The sequence below is a fragment of the Melospiza georgiana genome, chromosome 10, assembly GCF_028018845.1.
Source record: "Melospiza georgiana isolate bMelGeo1 chromosome 10, bMelGeo1.pri, whole genome shotgun sequence".
NCBI classification, from domain to species: Eukaryota; Metazoa; Chordata; class Aves; order Passeriformes; family Passerellidae; genus Melospiza; species Melospiza georgiana.
Window position 1 is genome coordinate 10267757 of NC_080439.1, and position 21089 is coordinate 10288845.

Sequence of the window (21089 nt, forward strand, 5' to 3'; positions counted from 1 at the left end):
CAGCTTTTGGTAATCTGCAATGCAGCAGGTGATGAGGTGAAGGAACAGAAGAAAGCAAAAGCCTGGTACAGGTCATGTGTAAATATGGGTATGGGACCTACTAAAAAGTCATGAGAGGAAACAGAAACGTCAGAAATGTTGGTGCTTATGATGGTCAGAGCTGATCAAGGTAAATCCATCCCAGGTTAAGACACATGTGCCACATGAGCCCAGACAGAAGCCTGGGCTCCCCCAGTGCTGTGCCCAGGACTACAAACCCTGGTGGGCATCTCCTTGGTCCTGTGGACACATCTCTGAGGGACACTCACACTGCAAATGATGGAGTCAGCCACAGCTGGCACCTGCAGAGAGTTTAATCTGTAACCTGGATTATACCCATGGGTAATGGAGACATGAATGTAGAAAGTAATAGTGGAGGCATGGAGAGTATGCAGAGAAAGCAGGCAATTTTATTCTGTCAGAACATGGCTGGTGACAGACCAAAAGCAAGCAAATACATCATTGTATCTAAGGTAGAATTATTTAAGCAGAGGGAAAATAAAAAGATAATGAAAATGTGGGAATTCTATCAAAGCATGAGCTGTGTGATGTGACAGAGTGAGATAACATGACCTATGCAGAAGAAGTTTCCATTCTTCCCATATCTGAGTGCTATTCAAGTCTGCTGTTGGGTTAACAGGTCCTAGGAAAAATCTCTTGCAAGACAGGTTGCTCTTGTCTCAGATCCTGGTTAGCCTGTGTTGCATTAGGGAACTATAATGCAGCAGCAAGACTAAAACAGACTGTCAGTAACAAGAAAGAATGCTAAAAACTGCAGCAGACAAATTATTATGCCTCTTTTTGAAGCTGGCTGGGATTGGAAAAGGTGGTTTAGAAAGTCAGTCTTTCCATGCATCTTGGGCATAGTGGTAGTCTGGAATGTGACAGAGCAGAGTCAGGTTCCCACCGTGGGTCTGGTGCTTTAAGTACTCTGGTGCTGTGCAGTGTAAAAGGAGCTTTGGCCAAACAAGATAAAAGGAAATAGAACTCTAGTGCTTGGGGAATCCAGTTGTGGCCTAAATTCGGTTTTAGAGCCCTGGAGTTTTTCAAAGAGTAGGGCAAACTTCATCCTATTTTTGATGAAAATTTTATCTGGCAGCAACGAGATGTGGATGTGGAGAAGTTGTGAGAGCATCTAATTTCCAAGAATGGAAGTGGCTGAAATGCAGGTTCCTGTCTCTGTTTTTCAGTTTCCATCACTGGTGAAAAACAGCTTCAGCTGCCATAAAGGGTGGTTTTGTTGTTAGAAAATGTTGCCTCTGTGGGGAGTGTGTGGCACAGTGACTGAGCAAGCTGGAAGATGGTAGAAATACCAGTGAGAAATGTTGCAGCCAGAGGTGAAGGAATTTGTTCCAGACATGATTTTAAGTGTCTGCTGCCATAAAACTCCCATCTTTGAAGGACCATTCTCCACAATTGTATTTTCCAGTTTGATTTGCTGATTATAATGCAGGATGTTGATTAGCTTTAACACACAACAGGTAAGGAAAAGCATCTGGAAACCTCATGTGACTGCTTTAGTATTGGTTTTAATGGCGAGAGAAGTAAAATATAAACATTTGGGAAAGCTGTAGCAACTCCCAAGTGTTGCTGAAGCCAGTAAGCAACAAAGGTGCTTTACAAACTCCTGTCATGCAGCAGTCCTGAGGCACAGCTCCTTCCCTCTCCATCTCCACATTTCTCTTTTGCCATGGAAACTGCCTCATGTCATGTTAAAGGTCTGGCCTTCCTCCCCAGCTCCGGGGTTGCCTGCCCCTTCCTCCCCTGTCTCTGTCCCTGCAAACTCCTCCAGTTCAGCCCTGCAGTCCCCTCTGTGTGTTCCTGAAGATGCCCCTGCTGAGGGCTGCAGATACCCATGGATGGCGGTGGGGCTGCCTGCAGGGAGCAGCTGTGGTCAGTTCTGAGCTCAGGGGAGACACCTCGGTAAGGAACACACTTGCAGTGCAGGAGTTTGGCTTCTGTGGTGTGTTGACCCCAGCAGAATTACAGTTAAATGCTGTTTTCCTGAGGTCTGATGTGTGCTTTTCTGAAGCATGAATTCTAATTGAAAGACATCACTTCACGTTCATTTATCTGTATGTGGACAATATCAAACTTCAGAGCTCACCCAGGAGGGATCTGCACAGTGGATTCCGTTTCAGGCCAGCACAAATTATTGTTCAGCTTTCTGTGTGATTTGGGTGTCCCTTTTCTTCTGGAGATGTGTAGAATGTAGGGTGTCCGAACAAGACAATTGTTGGTAAAAAAGAAATGACCCATGGTCAGCCAGCCAAATCCAATACCTGACACACAGCCTTGAAGGGAATGTAAAAGTGAGTCTAATGGTTTGGAAAATGAGATTGCAAATTTTGTGAAGGCAAGAACCTTCTTCAGTGAGTCATACAGTGGGGTTTGCCCAGCTGAGCCCTGCCTGCCCCATGAACTGCAGCCACTGACCACCCCAAAAACGTGTAGACTGAGGCAGAGTCCAGATTTTCCCCTTCTCAGCTTTGAGACATACAGTAGATTTTTACAATGATTCATTTCCTCAGAAGCCAAACCCAAGCCATTGACTTTCATGTAGTTTTACACATCTATTTTGCTGACATTTTGCCAGGTTCTCTGGGAATCCTTGCAAACATTTTGGCACTCACCCCTTCTATTACAGCAAAACAAGCAAACAAACTGAGAAATATGTTATATGTTTAATTTCTGGACTTAGTGCTTACTCAGGCTCTGAAAATTGACCAGCCAGTTTTAATTTTACTTTTTTCTCATTAGTGATTTCCTAATAGCTTCACAGCCCATGCTCAGAAATGCTTTCTCAAATTCAGAGAAGCTTGGCTGTATGCTTAAACTTCATTAAAGTTGATAGAACTTAAGCACACGTGTAAAATTAAGCATATGCTTATGTTTTATACAGTCTTTTTGCAGGTGACACAAGCAGCTGCATATGGGTTTCCAATATGTGATTAAATTCCAAAAGGAGTTTTTAAAAACAGTTTTAGTCAACCTTAATTTTCTGAAATTGGTAGCTTTAACAAAACCTATCTTTTTTGATTTAAATTGCCTGAGACGTGTGCCTTTTAAAAAGCTCTTTATTTAACTGTCACAATATGCAGTCTTGTGTGGGATAGAGTTTGTTCATGTAAATTTAATTTCCAGTTAAACTGGTGCAAACACAGAGTGATGTCAGTAGATCTTTATGGACTGGCAGAGCTGTTTCTTTCTCACCTCTGCTGAGGTGGGGGCCAGGCAGAGCCATTAAATTGTCAGCTGTGCCCTTCTGCCTCATGCAGATCATAAAGCTTTGCCTGGTCACCCAGGGAGACCAAAGGCATCCAGCCTTGAGCCACAGACATCAAGGCGGGGAGAAATCTTGGAAGTTTGTTTTAACATTTAATTGCCAGCAGTATTACACATAAATGAGTATCTCTGTTATTTCTAAATGGAATTTCCCTAGCTTTGGCTTCCCAACTGCTGTGTGTTTTTTTCTGTTTTGCTAGATTGGACAGTCTTGTGGTATCTGGCGTTTTCATTCTGTGAAACTGTTTAGTTATTGCTATCGAGCTACTCAATCTCCTTCATAGATGAAACCAAGTGAGTTCTCTTCGTGTCTCCTTTCCATCTGTTTTCTGCTTTTTTGGGGCATCTCAGATTCCTAAGCTACTGCCTCCCATGCTGGACACGGTATGTCACTGCCAGACTCACCACAAGTGTTGAAAGAAGTAAAATCACCTTCAGCTCTGCGCTTTCTTGTGCCTGGTGGGAGATGGTGTTTGGTGTGGTTTTCCCCTCTGGATACGAATGCAGCGTCGTGGGGCTGGGTGTGACAGATTGCCTTGTGTGCAGGTGTGTGCAATTTGAGGCTTGTCAGACACATGCCATGCTGTCCGAGGCATCCTCCTCTTACCTCTTTTCTCATGCCAGAAAAGGAAAGATGAAGATCAGGACTTGGCCAGGATGTGAAGATGAAGGGAGTCTTTGCTCTTTCATATCACCAATGGATCTTTTGAAAATGTAACATTCGTGTCATGTGAATCAGTGGGAACATCTTCCGTTATTGCAAGGGACAGCTAATGAGATATTTGGTTTCTACATTGATTAAACTTTGCAGCTGTATTGGGGTAATTGGCTGCTCTTTGGTTATGGTTCCCCTTGGAGGCAGATGATGAAATATCCGCTACATTCTCCTATTTCTCAGTTTTTCTGTAAGCAGCAATGCTCTGTGGGGAAGATCAGCTCTGCTTGATGGCTAATTAGACATTAATTTGTGACTATATTGGAGCAGATTTTAAGTTGGTGGGGGAGTGGACAAAGAAAGGGGAAACTTTTAACAGTCACCATAATTGTCAATAATGAGTCCTAATGTAATTGCATTAATTAAAAGAAAAGGGATATATTCCCTGCTGCTGTAAAGTTAGTTAAAGTCAGTGAAAGTCATTCTGGGCCAAAAAAACTTGATGAGCAGCTGTTCTTGCCCTGTGGACAGACAGGTAGTACTGTCTTGTCCAAAGTGTAAAGAAAAAAATTATATATCCCAGTTCTTATTGTATATTCGGCTGATGAACAGAAAGTTTCACAAATTCAATTTAATTCCCAAGGACGAGTGATTGTAACTCCACCGAGAGAGTATTAAATTGCCTTAATGGAAAAATAAGCTGGTTTTATTCTCCTCCTTCTCTCCCCACCTTCCCCATTCAGTTTTCAAATAACTTTATGTGCCTCCTTAGTTTATTAATACACTTCTCATCTTGCTGCTGATTTTGCATCTGGTAGCACTTAACACAGACAAGACTCCCAAAGCTTTTGATCAGACATGTTAAGTAAACTCTCAGGACTGTCGGGTCTGCTGCTCTGGCAGATGTTGGCTCGTGGGACTCCTCCTCTCTCTTCATCCCCTGGCTGTTCCTTATCAAATCCATCCTGTTGCTTTCATGTGCTGAGGATTGTGGTGCCTTTCCCCACGTATTCCCTGGACACAGCATGGACATCCTCTGGTCAGCTGAAGGGCATTTGTTGTTTTGCTGTTTTTTGGTGTAGAGCCTAGGGAAGCATTGCACTTTTAAAAGCCCCATTTAGCCAGCCTTAACATTTCCAGGACTTCCTTCAGTGAGCAAAACAAAACAGTGAGGAGCCCACAGAAGGTGGTTGCAGGTTTATGTGCCCAAGGTGGAGGTGCCAGCCTGTGCTGCAGTAGGGAGCTGGGTAACACCATCCTGAGGCTGGGGGGACTGGACAGCACAGGACCTCTGTGTTGGCATCTCCAGTTCCAAGGCTCCTACAAACACACTCCTGGGCTGCAAGGAGAATTGTTGAGTGCTGTTTGCTGCATCTTCTTTATTCCTGTTGCATAATTGCCTTCTGTTGTCCTCAGGGGTGGCAGAGGGACAGGGAATATTGCAGATCTTCTCGTGGTCCATTGTTCACGTCCCATCAAATCAATCAGTCATCCACTGCTGGCGTTTGGTCCAGGGTTTCAGCAGAGTGTACCCCAAGGCCGTGGATCCTGTTGGCTAAACTTCTGTGATGCCCTTCCATCCTTTGTAATCTCTGCTCATTCATCTAATATCTGTGGCCAATTCTTGAGAACTCTGGCCTTACCACAGGTGTTTGAGGCAAAATCTTCCCCCTGGTGTTAGGGGCAGGAGCTGCTGGAAGGGAACATAGTCCTGGATTGCTCTACTGCCCATCCACACTGGTGGCATCCTGCCCCCACCGATGAGCTGGTGTTGGGGCTGGGGCCCTGCTCAGGATGAACAGGGAGCAAGAGCTTATTAAACAGTGGTGGAAGATGACCACAGGCCCCACTGACCCACGATCCAGTTGCTAGCCACGGCAGTGGCTCAGACCCAGCCATGTCATTGGAAATCAGGGCCATCCTGCAACAGAATTGCAGCTGGAGCTTGAAGGGCTTGGACAGGGGTTTGCTGTCTCCTGGCATGTTTTGTCAGGTCTTGGATGGCAAATGCAGAGAATGATAAGTCCTTTAAGGAGCTAGCTTGGCCCAAGGGATTAGTGTCTTCATCTGGAGGCCTGGAAACTTGGTTGTAGATCTGAGTTTCAGCACCTTGCTCTCACCCCTCTGCCTGCATTCTGGTATCTAATTGATAATAAACTCCTTGGGACTGGGATGTTTCCTAGGTATTGTGTGAACAGTGTCTGTCACACTGATCTCTAGGGAAATATATATCTCTATTATCATACAGATTCATAACTACAACAAAGTCTTTGTTGTTTTTTTTTTTTTTTTTTAATCTGTGCATCCCAGGAGGCTGAGTGCAGATGGCTGTAATTTCTGTTTTCTCTGCTAGAAGAAAGGAAGGAATGGATTTCCAGGTGTTGGGCCAAACCCTGGCACCTAGGGCTGTGGTCAGTTATTTACCTGCAGAGACTGGAATGTACCCTCCAGCAGATGTGACTCCCAGCAGGTGTCAGAAGGTAGATAGAAAACACAGATGAAGACTTCATATGAATGTCTCTAGAGCCAAATCAATCACTAGTGACCAGAGAAAAATGTAAAAGGGAAGCACAGAACATTTTATATTTATTGTGTGTCTTGGAGTTTTCTTCCATGAGTTTCTCCTGCTGCTTTTGAAGTCTGTGTAAACTCATAGCAACCACAGTGTCTTGCAGCAGAAATAGCTCTGCAGCCTAGCAGTGTGTTGTGTGACAAAACACCTACCCCTTTTCCTTTGTTTTGAGACTGATGCCTCCTAGTTTCATGCTTTCTTGCTATCTGCCTTATCTGTATTTTTTCTTTTTAAAAATGTTTTATTATTTGTCCTTTTCATAAGCTTTTTACACCATGGTGAGTTTTTAAATCAGCTGTTAAGGTTTTGCTAGGTGTCTCCTAGCAATGCTTAACAAATAACTTCCCTTCATCTGCTTGTTTGTTTGCCCCAGCTGAAAGCCCATGCAGTTCTTTACCACACCTTGTTGCTTCAGAAATGAGTTCAGTCTGGATACCCAGTACTATCTGTGTTTTCCATGACTGGAGAAATTAATTGTGGGACTGTGGCTACCCCAGACTAATTGCTGTAGGTGTGGCTGAGCTTCCTTTACCCCACTGAGCCTTCTGCAGTTTGCTGTGGCGCAGCTGCTGGTGTGAACTTTGCCAAGGGAAGGTATTTGGCACATTCACTGGCCCTTTGTGGGCACAGCTTCCTTTGCCCCACTGAGCCTTCTGCAATTTGTTGTGGCACAGCTGCTGGTGTGAACTTTGCCAAGGGAAGGTATTTGGCACATTCACTGGCCCTTTTTGGGACCATATAGGCTGGTGTGTAGTCGATGATCACCCCCACCCTGTTCAAGTCCTATTTCAGGTAGGCCTGACCTGCCTCTTTACAGTGAAATCTTCAAAAGTGGCTGGAGTCAAAGAAACACTGCTCAGTTAAATGACAGTGGCATCTGAGAGGCACCAAATGGTGCCTTCTTTAAACTTTTGAAGTGTTTTCCTTTGGTCCTGCTAATATCCAGCAACACAAACCAGGTAAAACTATTCTGTGCCTGAAAGAATGAAAGAGCAAGGGGAAAAAATAAATCAAAACCTAACTTCCCTTTGGCTTTTATCCTTGATGTCATCAAAAGACTCAAAAGGATATTTCAGGCCTGGCTTCAGCCTGATGGAACAGCAGGGAAGTTCTTTTCTATTAGATCCTTGATACAATCACATCTGGTGAAATCACTGTGGTCACATCTGCTGAAATCTTCCATCATTTCAGATTTGTTTCAAAAGACTTAATCTTTCTGTTTTTAAAGGGCACAACTTCTTTTCCAGCCCTCCTTGGTGCCTGGGACAGAGATTAGGCATCCATCAGGGATCTCAGCCCCCCGGATGCTGCAGTCAGCCCTTTTCTCCATGTGCCTGCGTGGGGGGACAGCCTGTTGGGGCTGTTTAAATTTACATTAGAAAGAAAGAAAATGTTTACACTTGTCTGTAGGCTTAGGGGAGAATAGACACAGTAGCTCTTAAGGGTGCTTCATATTCCTGATAGATGCCCTTCAGTGTGCATCTTTTTTTGCCACTGCAATGTCTTTTGGGGCTTTAGATGGCTTTTGTGACCTTGGAAAGAAGAATGAATAAGAGACGAGGTAGCAAGGGTGTGTGTCTGAAAAGAACCTTGCCTCTGGCAGTGATATTGTTAGAGAAAGTGCAAAGAAAGGAAAAAAAAGGAAAAATTAAGCACAAGTCCCAGCCTGAAGTGTATCAAGACTGAATCACTTCCTTTCTTCTTCCTGGTTAACATTTCTCACAGTCTCTTCTTGTCAGTACAGTGGATACTATTGACATCAAACACTTCTCTGTCCCTCACCTGTCCCCAGCTAAAATAGAAAGTAAGAACTGCATCCTTCTTGCTCTGTCTGCATCTCTGTCTCAGCGCAGTGCCCAAGGCCATGGAGCATAAGGAGAGGCTCATCCTGTTTTGTGTGCCCTTCCCACCACCTCAGTGCCTATCCCAGCGTGCAGAGTGTGGTGGGTGGCTGCAATTGGTACAGCCTGGTAAAAGCAGGCAGTGGGCACTGAATTCATCATCTCTACCACCTCATCTGTGGCTCACTGGCTTTTACTGGGGGAAAAGACAGTAAAGTCTTTAAGGGCTGAAGTCCTTATGTACCATCTACTCACTCACAACTCCTGATTTGCCTAAATTCCGCTTGCTCCTCTTGCGACCTTTGTCCTTCCCTTGCCCCAGAAGGCTTTTCTGCTTTTCCCTGTTCTTGGATGTGTAAATGCAAGAAGTGTTGATGTGTTACAGCTCAAAGAGAGCTCCCAAGCACCTCAGGCTAAAACCAATGTACCAGGAGCAGAAGGCACTGTGGGCCCCCAGCTTTGTTTTGAGTCATTAGCTGTGACCTTTCCTAACATCCATGGTGCTCATCTCCAGTTTTCACTTGTGAGTTGGGAGGTTATCAGTGACCTGTGATAGCACAGCGTGTGGAATGAGCTGATGTACAAGAAAGGTTGTGTGTTTAGCTGCAGCTCTGCTGTCTTGGAGGTGTCTGCACAGATAAACCAGCACTACATTTCCCACAAATGACAGCTCACCGTCCAGGGACACAGTTCAGAGGATGAGCTGGCCACAGCACTCAGGAAACATGTGCTGAGCTTGACCTCTCTTAGACAAGACTTTTGAGGTGTATGAGAGATGGTGGATATTGATGCTGGAAATTTGCACTACAATGAGCAAAGTCAAATACCCAAAGTATTCAGGAGTTTGGCCATTGCCTTGTGCTGGTAGAAGATACACACTGGGGCTCTGGAGTTGCTTGTAGCCCGCCAGCCGTGTCAGCAGGACACTGCTGCAAAGCCACACTCCGTGTTTCCCTGACACAGCAGCACCGCCTGGCACCAGCAATTGGCTGAGAGGCCAACCTGGCAGCCCACATGGCATCTCTCATCTCAGGGCTAATGCCTGGCCTGAGCTACAGCCCTGCAGGGCAGAAAACATGGCATGGAGAGAGGGGAAAACAGAGTAAAAGAAATGGCTGGGCCTGGGTAGGGAAAGGAATTTGGAGCAGGAGTTGGGAAGGACATCTGGGAGCCAGATTCTTCTCTGTGAGCCCACTGCAAGGAGCTGGCTTGGTTAAACGAGAGACATTCTTGTTCCTCTGCTGAAAGCTGCAAAATATGTTAAGAGAAGGCGATCTAGGGTTGTGGGAAGAGGTGACATCTAGGGAAATCATTGTGCTTTTCATGTCTTTTAGCTCAGGGAGTAGTCTTACAACTCTTTTAGTGCAGTGAGGCAAAATTTGAGACCCTGTGTTGACCTCTGCACTGCATGTTCTATAATGAATGTTCCTTGGAGTGGTGTGGGGGACCTGTGGCACTGACTGCTGTTGGCTTGTAGGATTAGCAAAAGTAAAGCAAGTTTTCATCTGAGCAGAATGGGTTGATGGGGCTCAGGAGTGGATTACCATCAGAGCTGCTCTGAGCTGCACACCAGGAATTCAGGGCAGACAAACAAGCCAAGCAGTGAAGCTCTCTGCTGTTTTTCTCTCTTTTGACTCAGAATAGGGGCTGAGCCAGGGGATAGGAGTGTAGGCGTTGCAGAAGTTCACGTGAGTGGATAGTCTCTGGCATGAGTAATCTGTTGGACTGGGTTGGCTTACGTTTGCTTTTTGTCGAACTCACGTTGGCTGAGCCAAAGATAGCATCCTTTTTCTTTTTAAACCCATTTTTCCATATTCTACTGGCTGGAAGAGGGGGCGCAGAAGCGACATGTCTGCAACAATGCCATAAATCCAGACAGAAATAGAATTAGCAGTTCCCTCTGGTTCCGGTGTTTGTATCTGTGGGGCTCTGAGCTAAACCAGCCTGGGCTCCTCACAGCAGAGCTGTGTCTGTGTGAACCTGTTGTGCCTTGGGACCTGGAGCTCGGGTTTTGTTCCAGAACAATACCATAAAACTTTTACAGGAACGTCATGACAAAGAGCATGGGAAGAGGAATTGCTTAACCCTCTCTTGCTGAAGTTGGTGTTGCAAATGCTCCGGTTTGCCCATGCAGCAAATCCTTGGGTTGGATATTGAGCACTCTAGGGAGAGAGAAAATTCAAGATTTGTGGGGATGGGGAAGAAAAAGCAACCACAAACCTGTCTTTGTGAGGATTACCATTTCCTAAATGTCTTTAAAGTCCATTTCTGCCCCAGTAGGCCCTGGCATACATCGGTAGTGTCATTTGTTGGCACTGTTGCAGTGCATTATCTTCCTGCATTTTAGAGTTGGGCTCTTAATCTATGTTGATTATGTTTTAATTGAATAAATAAATCAGAGCCCAGAATCAATAGAGATGCTTCTGTGCTGTTTTATTTTATTTTTCTAGGTTTCCTAAGGACATTTAACTTTTACAACCTTATAACTTGTTCTGCAGCATTTGCTAGTCAGCTATTGCATAATTGTTCTGGGGAATGAGAACCTGGGAATAATATGGCCCAGAAATGCTAGGAAGCAGAAATGAAATTGGCTGATCTCATCTGCCACCATCCCATCTCTCCAGGGTCAGGGTACCAAGCAGGTCCTGTGTGGACTCTAGTGTTATCCCTGGGTCTACCATTGGCTTGATTTATCACCTCACGTGTTGGGGCCTTGGATGCCCTTTGCATCTCCCCTCTCCTTTCCAGGCTGAGTTTTGGCTGCTTAGTTTCAAAATTCTCTGGAGTGCAGCAATCACAGATTTTCTGTCTGAGAAGCCTGTGGCAGTTACAGGCCAACAACTGGAAGATGAAGAAAAACCAAACAAGAGCCATGAAGTGGAAAAGAAGTTGCACTTCTGCAGATTTAAAAATCCAGGTGCCTGCAGTTAGCCAGGAGTAATGATCTGGCCTAATTCCTGTGAAAAATATTTCTTTTTTTGAACAATGGTTTGGATGGAAAGACTTTGGCTCTATGATAAAAATAGGCAAGAAGAGTCGAGTTTGTAAGTATTTTCTAACCTGACTCTCAGCCTTTAAATGGTGTGTTTGTGCATAAGCCACACTGGAACTTCCATTTTCTTATTAGTCAAGCCAAATATATTGTAATTCAATAAGATTTAATAATCATTAGGTACTAATGGATGCCCCAGCATGTATAGGTTTGGCAGATCAGAGGCTGCCTACTTTGCATAGCTTGTCTCTGTTTGACCAACTTGCCATGTATGTGTCAGATTGATGACTGGGGAGTTCTTTAAAGCAGGTAATGATCGACTGCTACTAAAATGAAATTTAAATGAAAACTGTCTGGAACAGCTACTGAGCCAAAGGAAAAGGCAAGCTTTTGGCTTGGAAAATTGAAGTGACTTGGTGAGAGTGAAGGCAAACAGAGCTAGATTGTCTGTGGGAAGGTGCTAGTATATTCTGAACAGTTTTTGCAGTTGAAATTAGGTGAGCTGTTAGGTAATTCTTTAGTATTTTTATTATTGACATTGTCCAGCTCTGAATGAGCTCTTCTGCACTGAACTCTGTATTTGCATGTCTGCAGACTCTGTCCTGTCCAGGGGATTTGCAGATAAGTAAGACATGGAAGAACAGAAGACAAATAACTCAGGTTGAGGAAAGACTTTCAGTGTAATAGTTCACTTGACTCAAGAACTTTGGTTTCTGTGCATGCCCTGGTGGTGGCCTGGCTCAGTGGGGCTAGCCCCTAGCACCGAATTTGTCCATGGCACAGATCCTCAGCTGGTTTTCTTAAATTTCCCATTCCTAGTGAGGCTGCCTATTTCCCAAAGCACTGCAAACATTGAGGAGGATGTATCCTAGCCTTTACCTACTTTGTGTCCTGCTGAGAGGTCCCACTGTTGGGTTGGGCTGTACTGCACAGAGATCCTTCCTAGAGGTTTTGGACTAGGTTGTTTTATCAAAAACAAAGCATGTGAATGAGTCCTCTTTAAAATTGCTTATTCTAACAGGGATTGCAGTGCTGCCCTTAAACAGTGGGTTGAGGGTCACATGCTCTGCTCTGGTACTGAGTTCTGGGTTTTACTTTTTGAGGTGGGTGATGGTGGTGAAAATTCACATCTCTTCCCTTCCAAGTGAGTGTCCCTACCAGCCTGGGTACAAATGGGCCTGGGCTGTTTTGAAAGCAGAAAGAAAGAAAAAATTGTTAAATTAGAGTCCTTGGCTGCATGTTGGCATTTGCTCTGGGCATGGGCTTTCCTGCAAAAAAGCCTTTTCACAAGGACCTTACTTATGTTATTTTGTGGCTGCTTGTTGCAAATCACCACCCTTCACCTTCAATCTGCTAGAAATGGATTGAACTTTTTCACTCCTCCTTGAAGGAGCTCATTTTTCAGATGAAATTTGTGAAGAGGCGTTGAATCAGACAGGTATACATACCAGGAATTTATTTAAAATAAGAATAGGTGCACGTGGCCAGTCACTGGCTGCTGTGGTTTGTAGCTCTGTTCTGTTTGTGTTTTGCTCTTGGGATCCAGGTGCTCCAAGCCTGTTCCCAGCTTTGTCCTTCCAGACAGGTATCCTTCTATAACGCATCTTCTCCATCTTATGGTGTGGGCATTGTCCTGCCTCTTCAGCTCAGCAGCAGATTGCTGAATTGCTAATCCTCCAAGTCAGTCTTACACAATGGGACCCTTGTGGCAAATACGTGAAGAAAAGCCCCAAAGCAGCATAGATTCCTGTGAGATGGAAGCTTGCTGTTAGTTCTGGAGGGAGCTATAGGATTTCAGCATGTTTGTCCCTGCAACCCAAGAGTTATTGCTGGGCATGGGTGCAGCTCCATGAGGACAGTAAGAAACCATGTGCCAGGCCAAGTGTTTTGAATAACTGGAACTTTTCTTTCTTCTTTAAGGTGAATCCTGGTGGCAAGACCCTTGAGGAGAGGCGGTGCAGTTTGGATGCAGAAATTGACTCTCTGACCAGCATCCTGGCCGACCTGGAGAGCAGCTCTCCGTACAAACCACGGACTCAACAGGTTAGTTGCACATTGCGTAAACACAGAGTGGGAAAGGGGCCAGCATCGACTTCTGGAGTCAATTTGCTAAGTGCTTGGTATTTGTTGTGAGAAGGCCAGCCAGTTCCTCCTGATAGCATCCAGATGTGGCTGTCAATGGGGAGAAGGGCGCAGCTGCTCTGAGGGGGCACCGGCTCAAAAGCTGCCGCACCTCTGAGCAAAGGGCCTCTGATCCGATTGTCAGATTGCCTCAGAGATTGTTAGAAAAATACTTGCAAAAAATGGCATTTCATTTGCCTCAACTCTCAACCAACAATGACTCGTGAATTAAAACCTTCTCGGTTCACAAGGACTTTTGTGCTTTTATTTTCTTGTTTTTCTGTTCTGTTAATTTTTGTCTGTCGCGCTGCCAGAAGGATCCAGATATCCCCATCTCATGAAGTGGCTTGGATCAGAGCTCAGCTGTCAGGGTGGCTGTAGCCCAGCAAGGCAGACTGGAATTCGCACTTCTGCCGTGTCTAGACGAGGACTGCAGGGGTGACAGTGACTTGGCTAATTTTTGTCACTCATCTAGGTAGTGTTTGAGTGGAGCTATTTAAGTTCTAGTGAGATGTCATCTGTTTATCAGAGGAAGTGGTGACACCCCAGTGGCAGTTTTAAAAGGACAATTCTTGTGATCTCATAAAATCATCCTAGATATGTTTGTGCCTTGTCTTTCCTTCCTAGTCTCATGACTGGTCTCATTTCTTACATGTGTGTGGGTCTGTAGGCTGTATACAGCTAGATGTATGCTTTATTTCTCTTAGTGAAGCCCCAAAAGTCAAAAGTATTGAAGGGATAAGTCAGTGATGGGTGCACACTCACTACCCATACAAGCCTTCTCTTTGGTTTGTCTTTTTTTGGTGGTTTTCATTGCTCCCTTTCTTTTAAGTAACTGAGAAGTGATACCTTTGGAGCAGAACTAAAGTAGCGATTGAATTCTCTTTAGATTTGCTCTTCTTCAAGTCTGCAAATGGAGCAAAGCAGAGCAAAATCAGATTTGTGCTCTTTTGAAAGTGTCCCCCTGCACCCAGAGGCTTTGGGTTTCCATCCTTTCTGCAGGGACCTCCCTTTAAATTTGGCTTTAATTTTAGTGGCATGTGCACAGTTAATTGCATAAACTTACAGACTTGTCCTTGAAAAAAAGTCTAATTTGGGTTAGTCAGTCAAAAAGATCAACAATGTAAACCAGATACAGTTCAGCCCTTTTTCCAGTGGGTTTCTGTTGTTGTGATAAATGAGATGAGTTCTGCTGAGACACTGTGGTGAACAACCAATGTTCCGTTTGTTTGCACGGGCCAAACACACACCAGTGCACACTGGTACTGGGGAATGCTTTACTCAAAATGCTGCTAGAGTTGGATGAAAGAGATCTGTGCTCCCCATTTTCCTCAGCAATGCCCACAGTCAGCTCTGACATCTTTGTGGGCACATGTAACTTCTGTACCCATTTCATGGAGCATCTACAGTTTGCTGACAATGTTGCTGACTGTTTCCCAATGCTTCTTCCTTTGGGATCTGGGGTTCTGTGAATAGGTTGTTTTTTTCACTTTTATTTTATGCCTTTGCCATTAAAAGAAAAAAATTTAAAAATCAGTGTCCAGTAACAATGTCCAAATGCAAACTTCTGCAGCTGTATTTGACTTTGGAGAATTTGAAGTAATAGCCTAAGTCTGGGATTTGATCTGACTTCCTAAGTTCATCGCCTTCCAAGATGATGCGCTCATTCCCCTTCATGCAGATGCTTGTTCCCATGGCTTTCTGCCACAACTTGGGTGAGGGCTCTGCAGACTTGTCACCTGCTCCCAGGTGTGCTACACACTGTGTGGCCTGGTGGGCAGAAGAAGCTGAGCTCCATCTCTGGGATCAAATCCCAACTTGATTTGTTCAGTCTATCTGACTTCCCAGCATCTCCTGGTTAACGTAATGATGTCCTGTGGAAAGTACTGCTACAGCAGCTTCTAACTAGAGCTGTTAGAGAAAGAAAATGCCAGAGTTGGATGTATCATCTACTGTAATTAAAGAGTACTCAGACAAGTCCTTGAAAGGTGGAACTAGAACGTAAAGCTTTGATATTTTCCTTTGTTTGATCTGTACTAAGTATTAAAACTGGTGAGTCATTTGATGGTCTTATAGTAGGATAATAGATTAGGCTGCAAATTGTAAGGTACTTACTCAGAACATCAGCACATTTATTGGATTACACCTTAGCTGACCTTCCCAAATTTATCAGGATAATGGCTGCAGATAGGAAAAAAGAGCTACGACTTGTTTTCAGAGAAGACGTATTCAGTTGTGCTTACGTGGTTAAAGCATTATAATAATTTTATAGGAATACCTTGCCCTTGGGGATACTCCTGTTCTTGAATAAGAGAAATTTTACTGTTACATTTCTTTTTCATATTATCTTCAGGACAGCTTTAAAGCAACATAAGATAAATCATAACAGAGTCCTCTCTCACTGGAGCAGGAGTGATAGCAGGGTAATGACAAGCAGTTTATTTAACATACACTTCCCATTAGCATGAATTCACACAAAGGGAAGCTCTTTTGATCCTTGGTAAGGGTTCAAGATTGCGAAGGCACACACTGCACCAGGGGTGCCCCTGATACAGAGGGATGTAATGTTTTTCAGAAAGGATGGGTCAACATCAACCCCAGACACTGTCCCTCAGCCCTTGCTGTTGAGGACATGGGTGAGTGTGAATCTCTGCACCATTCCTGCATTGCTTACCTGGGTGTTGCTCTGGTGGCATTTTTTGTGTGCTGGGCGGGTGACAAGGACACTGCCATGAGCTGAAAGTGACCACCATTAACAGAAGAAGGCAGAGAGTTTGGCCACCTGTGGTCAGCAGTGCCCTCCTGGTCCCTCATGGTCCTGCCTAACTCTGGGCAGCTGGGTAGGAAAAAAAAGGTGATCTGGGCTGAGTCCATGTCTTGCAAAGCAAAAGTCTCTCTGAATCATAGAAGCAGTCAGAAATGATTAAATGCAAGGTTTTCCTTTCAAAATTGCACATACCTAAAAGCACAGGAAATTACAAGACTAAATCATCATCTTTAGCCTTAACAGAGCAGCATCTAAGGATGTTTTCTGTCATGTGAGGTGTTGTAGGAGAGATTGTATTTAAAGAATTCACCTAGAACTGAAATTTTAGAAACGATCTGTATGACCTTCACCAGAATGACCAGTTCTAGCCCTCTGGTACAGTAAATTGAAATGGACAAGATGACCAAGATTATCTCAAAATTGCCACGACTGAAGTGGAATATGAGATTTAACTTGCCTCGGGTGTTGCTGGAAGAACTGCAGATGCACTATGAAAAAAATCTAATTAATTTTTTCCTCTAGTCTGGTGCAGTTTGGAAGTACTAGTGTGATGAGTAAAGTACAGAGCTCCTCTTATGTAGGTGCAGCGTGCTTCTGTGTACATATCACACCTTCTAAATTGCAGTAACTCATTGGAAAGTTCAGAGGCAGAGAACCCACTGTACCTTTCATTAGTAAAAGGAGGCATTAGTAAAAGACAAGATATTAGGTGCATAATTTTCATGGATGGGAGTAGGGGCAAGTCATAAATTGTGTGAACCCCCTAAGTAGAGGCCTAGTGAATGCTGTGTTTATCTGACTCCTCTGTTAAAGGGTATTTCCCCCAGTTTTTACCTGTTCTGCTTAAATCCTTGCATAAGAGATCAGTGCAGAAAGACCTTAACAAAAAACCCAAAAACACCCCAAACCAAACATGCCAAATTTCAGCCCATAAAACAAATGTTTGCATTTTCTAAAAAACAAGAAAACTTTGTGACTCTGGAAAAAGGGCTTCCAGCAGAGACTGTGAAAATGAAATACTGGAAATAGCAGCACACGTAAGCTCAGGATTCTTTGTCCCTGCTGTGAATTATGTATTGAATGATGATTGCTTTGTCTGGAATTGGACACCTACCTTACAAAACTCTTGAGTTTTGTCCTGAATTTCCAACAGAATGTCTGTTTGGCAAAATAACACTTTGTGGGAGGTGTACTAGGTAATAAGATGTACCTGGTCTGATGCTATTTCTAAAAGCAGATGCTCTGTGGCCAATATTTATGAAGTACTTAAATAGCAAAAAAATTTGTTTGACTGTGCACCATGGCCAAGAGGAAATCTGCTGGTGTACAAGCTCTTGGAGGCAGCTTGATCCAGAGGGAACTGGGCTGGCACTCTGGAGACCTGTTTCATTCCCAGCAACCACTGCTGTGCTGAATGACATTGAGTGTAGTGTTTCCCCTCTCCTTCCTCTCAAAATCTCTTCTGTCCTTGTAGCTTGGCAGCCTCTTCAGTGTGATTTGCCTCTTACTCCCCATCTGCATGGCATGTAGCAATGTGGAACCTTGGTCTGGGTTGAAGGCCTTTGGGTGATGTGGCTGTGCAAACAGGTGGGGAACATGAAGGCAGAGTTAGGCAAGATTTCTAAGGATTCATGGCTGTGTCCCCGCCTCTGTGTCATTGCCCCCAGTACTAGACACCTGACACTATCCAACACTTTAGGCCAAAGTGAGCGCTGTTTTGGAGGAAAAGAGGCTCATTCTCAATGTGAGCTACAGAACAATAAGAATGTAAAGAAAGTTAAGTTTAAAAAATCAGCGATACATTTTCATTAAGTTTCAAGCATACTGGGAAATAATGTCTTGTAATGACTGGAATTTAGAAGGGATTTAAATGTTTGACAGTGCTGGTGGTTATCCTGTCACTTCTTTTGATAACCATTTGGTACTAGTAAAAGTAGAGAAAAGGCAATGGATGTATTTTCTTGCAGTGTGGCATGACAGGATTGAACAGTTTCAGCTCTACAAGGCAAACCAAAGCAAAATGTTGAAGTGTTGCTGAAGACTCCTATGACATCTCTTCCCTGTGAATTTCTAATTGTAGTGCCCCACTTATAGCTGTGTCAGGAATGCATGGCTGAGAGTTCAGGTGTTTTATCTTGGTCTATGCAGAGCTGTGTCTCCAGCCATGATTAAAATCTCCAATCCAGCAAGGGGAAGCACATTCCCCAAACTTTGAGAAAGATCTTTATGGTTGCTCTTGGTTTGGGCTGTGAGGCTCTGTGAAAAACAAATCACTGAATCTGAGCTCAAAACAGTCGGTGCAAATGTGCTAGTCCAGGCTCAGAGTTGGTTTTGTTGTCCTTGGTACTTGCCTGAGCCCGGCTGCTTGGGTTGGTTTGCACCAAAAGGATTTTAGAAGGGCAGTCCACAGGGTATGTTACACAACTCCAGTTACTGTCGGGAATGTATTTATTTCTTTTAAGAAAGAAAATTTAGGTGTACAAGCAGATTGAGATTGATTTGGTGAGTTCAGAATGAATTCCTTCCTCCTGTAGCATTTATGTGACAAAGAGTTTTATGGTTCCTCAGTTATGGGACTCAGGGGGATATGGCTTTTTCAGATGTTCAGTTTGGGCTGAAATGGATGGCTTAACTTCTGCCATCTTCACATATGAAATTTGAGGTAAATAAGAGTTTCCTGGCCTCATTCTGCTGGTCTGAGCACATCTAACTGCTGGGCATTTGCACAGCTTTGCCAAAGAGTCCTCAGTGTCCAGCAGCACAGCATGGTAGCCAGGCAGTGCTTTCCCAATGGCAAAGGGTTCTTTGTATTGGTTTTTGTGAAGTCTGCGCATTTTGGGCTTTGTAGGTGTTTGAATCTCTTTGTTGTAGGGCAAAGGGGCTCATTGGAGGTAGGCTCATCTGCTGAAACTGAGAAGCATCTGCTGTCCATCCTGAAGGGTTGATGACCTTTTAGTAGGACCATCCTAGCTACTCCAGGGCTTTTGTGCCACACACTGCGCTTTCCTGAAGGCTGTGAGTGCTGCTGTTTTGCTGACTTGGATGACAGTGGGTCACAGCAGTGTCCCCAAGCTGGTGTTGGGCTGGTGAGCTCCAGCCCTTGTAGCAGCATCACATGGGCTGTGCAGACTCACTGCAGGGTGCTGACTGTGGCTGTTCTCAGTGGGCTGCGACGCTTTTGCCATAGTCATGGACATCAGGAATTGCATGGGCTGTTCTGTAGATGGGGTCACCTCTGAGAGCTGTGCTCCTGCTTCTGGCTGCAGCACGCTGGCTTTGTGCTGTCTGCAAAATCCGGGTGGATTACTGAAAGTAGGAAAGGAAGTGTCCCATCTGGAGCAATTTCTGTAGGTTCCTCCCTGCACTCCAAGTGCAAAGCCCCTACATCCAGAAATGCTTCCTGCTGTGGTTCCCCTCTGCAAGGGCAGGGTGGCATTCCCACCCCACATGGGTGGTGTTTGAGGTGGTCCCTGGGTTGGAGCTTTCTGGGAGGACCACTGTGGGTGCACTGGCTGTGAGCAGCACATCTGTCCTGCCATCCCTGACATGTCTGCAGGCAGGAGCGTGCACAGGACGGGGATGCTCAGCCATGAACGTGTGAGTTGGGAGGCATAGCCAAGAGATGATTTAATGTGTGTTTGGATTTGGTCTTTCTCTGTAAGAAGGGAAACCTTCCTGCAGTCATCAGCTCCAGCCAGAGCGTGCAGTAACTGATGCTGCTCTGATTAGCAGATGCCTGAATCGGTTGCATCTGCTGGTATGTATTAAACCTTAATCCTTTTGATAAGAGCATGTCCGTGAAGATTTTTAAAGAAAGTTTTCCGAGATCCTGGATTATCAGCCTGTCACAGATGAACAGGATAAGAGTGACCTTTGCAGGGTATTATTTCTTCCTCTTGTACTATCATCAGAGTGAAAATAAATCAGCACTACTCCTGCTGTTTCTTTTTCTGATAAATTACCAAGTTCACAGAAATATCAGTGAGGCTTTCTTTTTCATTTTTCCCCTTCTCTTTTTCTGCATCCATTTTGGTTTTCTGCCTACGTGTTTGGCTAAAGATTTAGATGACGACTAGTGTTGGATGTATTGGACTTTAAAATCTGTGCAGGCATCTCAAATTTGTATATGGATAAAGATAAACATTTACTTTGGGAACAGTGATAAAAAGCAAATAGTACTGCATAATTTGGTCTTTTTCTCATTCTGCATTTGTGATTGTTGTGGTATGAGTGGTTGAGATCAGAGTTTTTATTCTCTACAGCTTTTCAAGGCCTTGTACCTATTGTTGTGTTTTGTTTTCTATCTTTTTCCCCACAATGGGACCGAGCTGCTGTAAGCCATCATCTCAGGAAGCCTGTCATCATTTCCTCATCCTTGCATTTTGGCACTCGCTGTAGTTTGGCACTCTCCTCAAAGGGCTGCGGCGCGCTTCATGAGCTGTCCGTGTGTCCAGCCAGCAAAGAGCAGCTGCCTCTGGGGCAGGAACCTGTGTTTTGTTGGGATGCAGCCTCTGCTCATGTTCTTGCATGGGTCAGTGCATCCGAGTGCTTCAGCGGCATCGGATTCACCAGCATGGCAGCAGCCCTGTGAGATGGGGAAGGACACTGGCTGTCTCATGGGCAGGGAGGAACCCAGGCCCTGGGAGATCCGATGATTTGGTTTGTGCCTGAGCCACCAGAGGAGGTGGGGCCGCACCCTGGGCACCCTGTCATGCATTTATCTTCATCTCATACCCCATTGGAATGGATGGGCAGAGTGTGTGGGAGAGCACCCCCTGTCAGAAAGATTTAAAGAGATCTTGGCTGTGGGGTTGATC

The 21089-nt window shown here is 44.6% G+C and overlaps 1 protein-coding gene across 4 annotated transcripts in view; it reads left to right on the forward strand.

Moving 5' to 3' along the window:
• Positions 1–21089, forward strand: part of LPP (LIM domain containing preferred translocation partner in lipoma) — a 200261-nt gene that overhangs the window by 37107 nt on the left and 142065 nt on the right. For all 4 annotated transcript variants that reach the window (XM_058031271.1, XM_058031270.1, XM_058031272.1 and 1 more), the window contains one exon: positions 13305–13427. In XM_058031271.1, coding sequence (XP_057887254.1) covers positions 13305–13427 — 123 coding nt within the window. The remainder of the gene's footprint in view (positions 1–13304; positions 13428–21089) is intronic.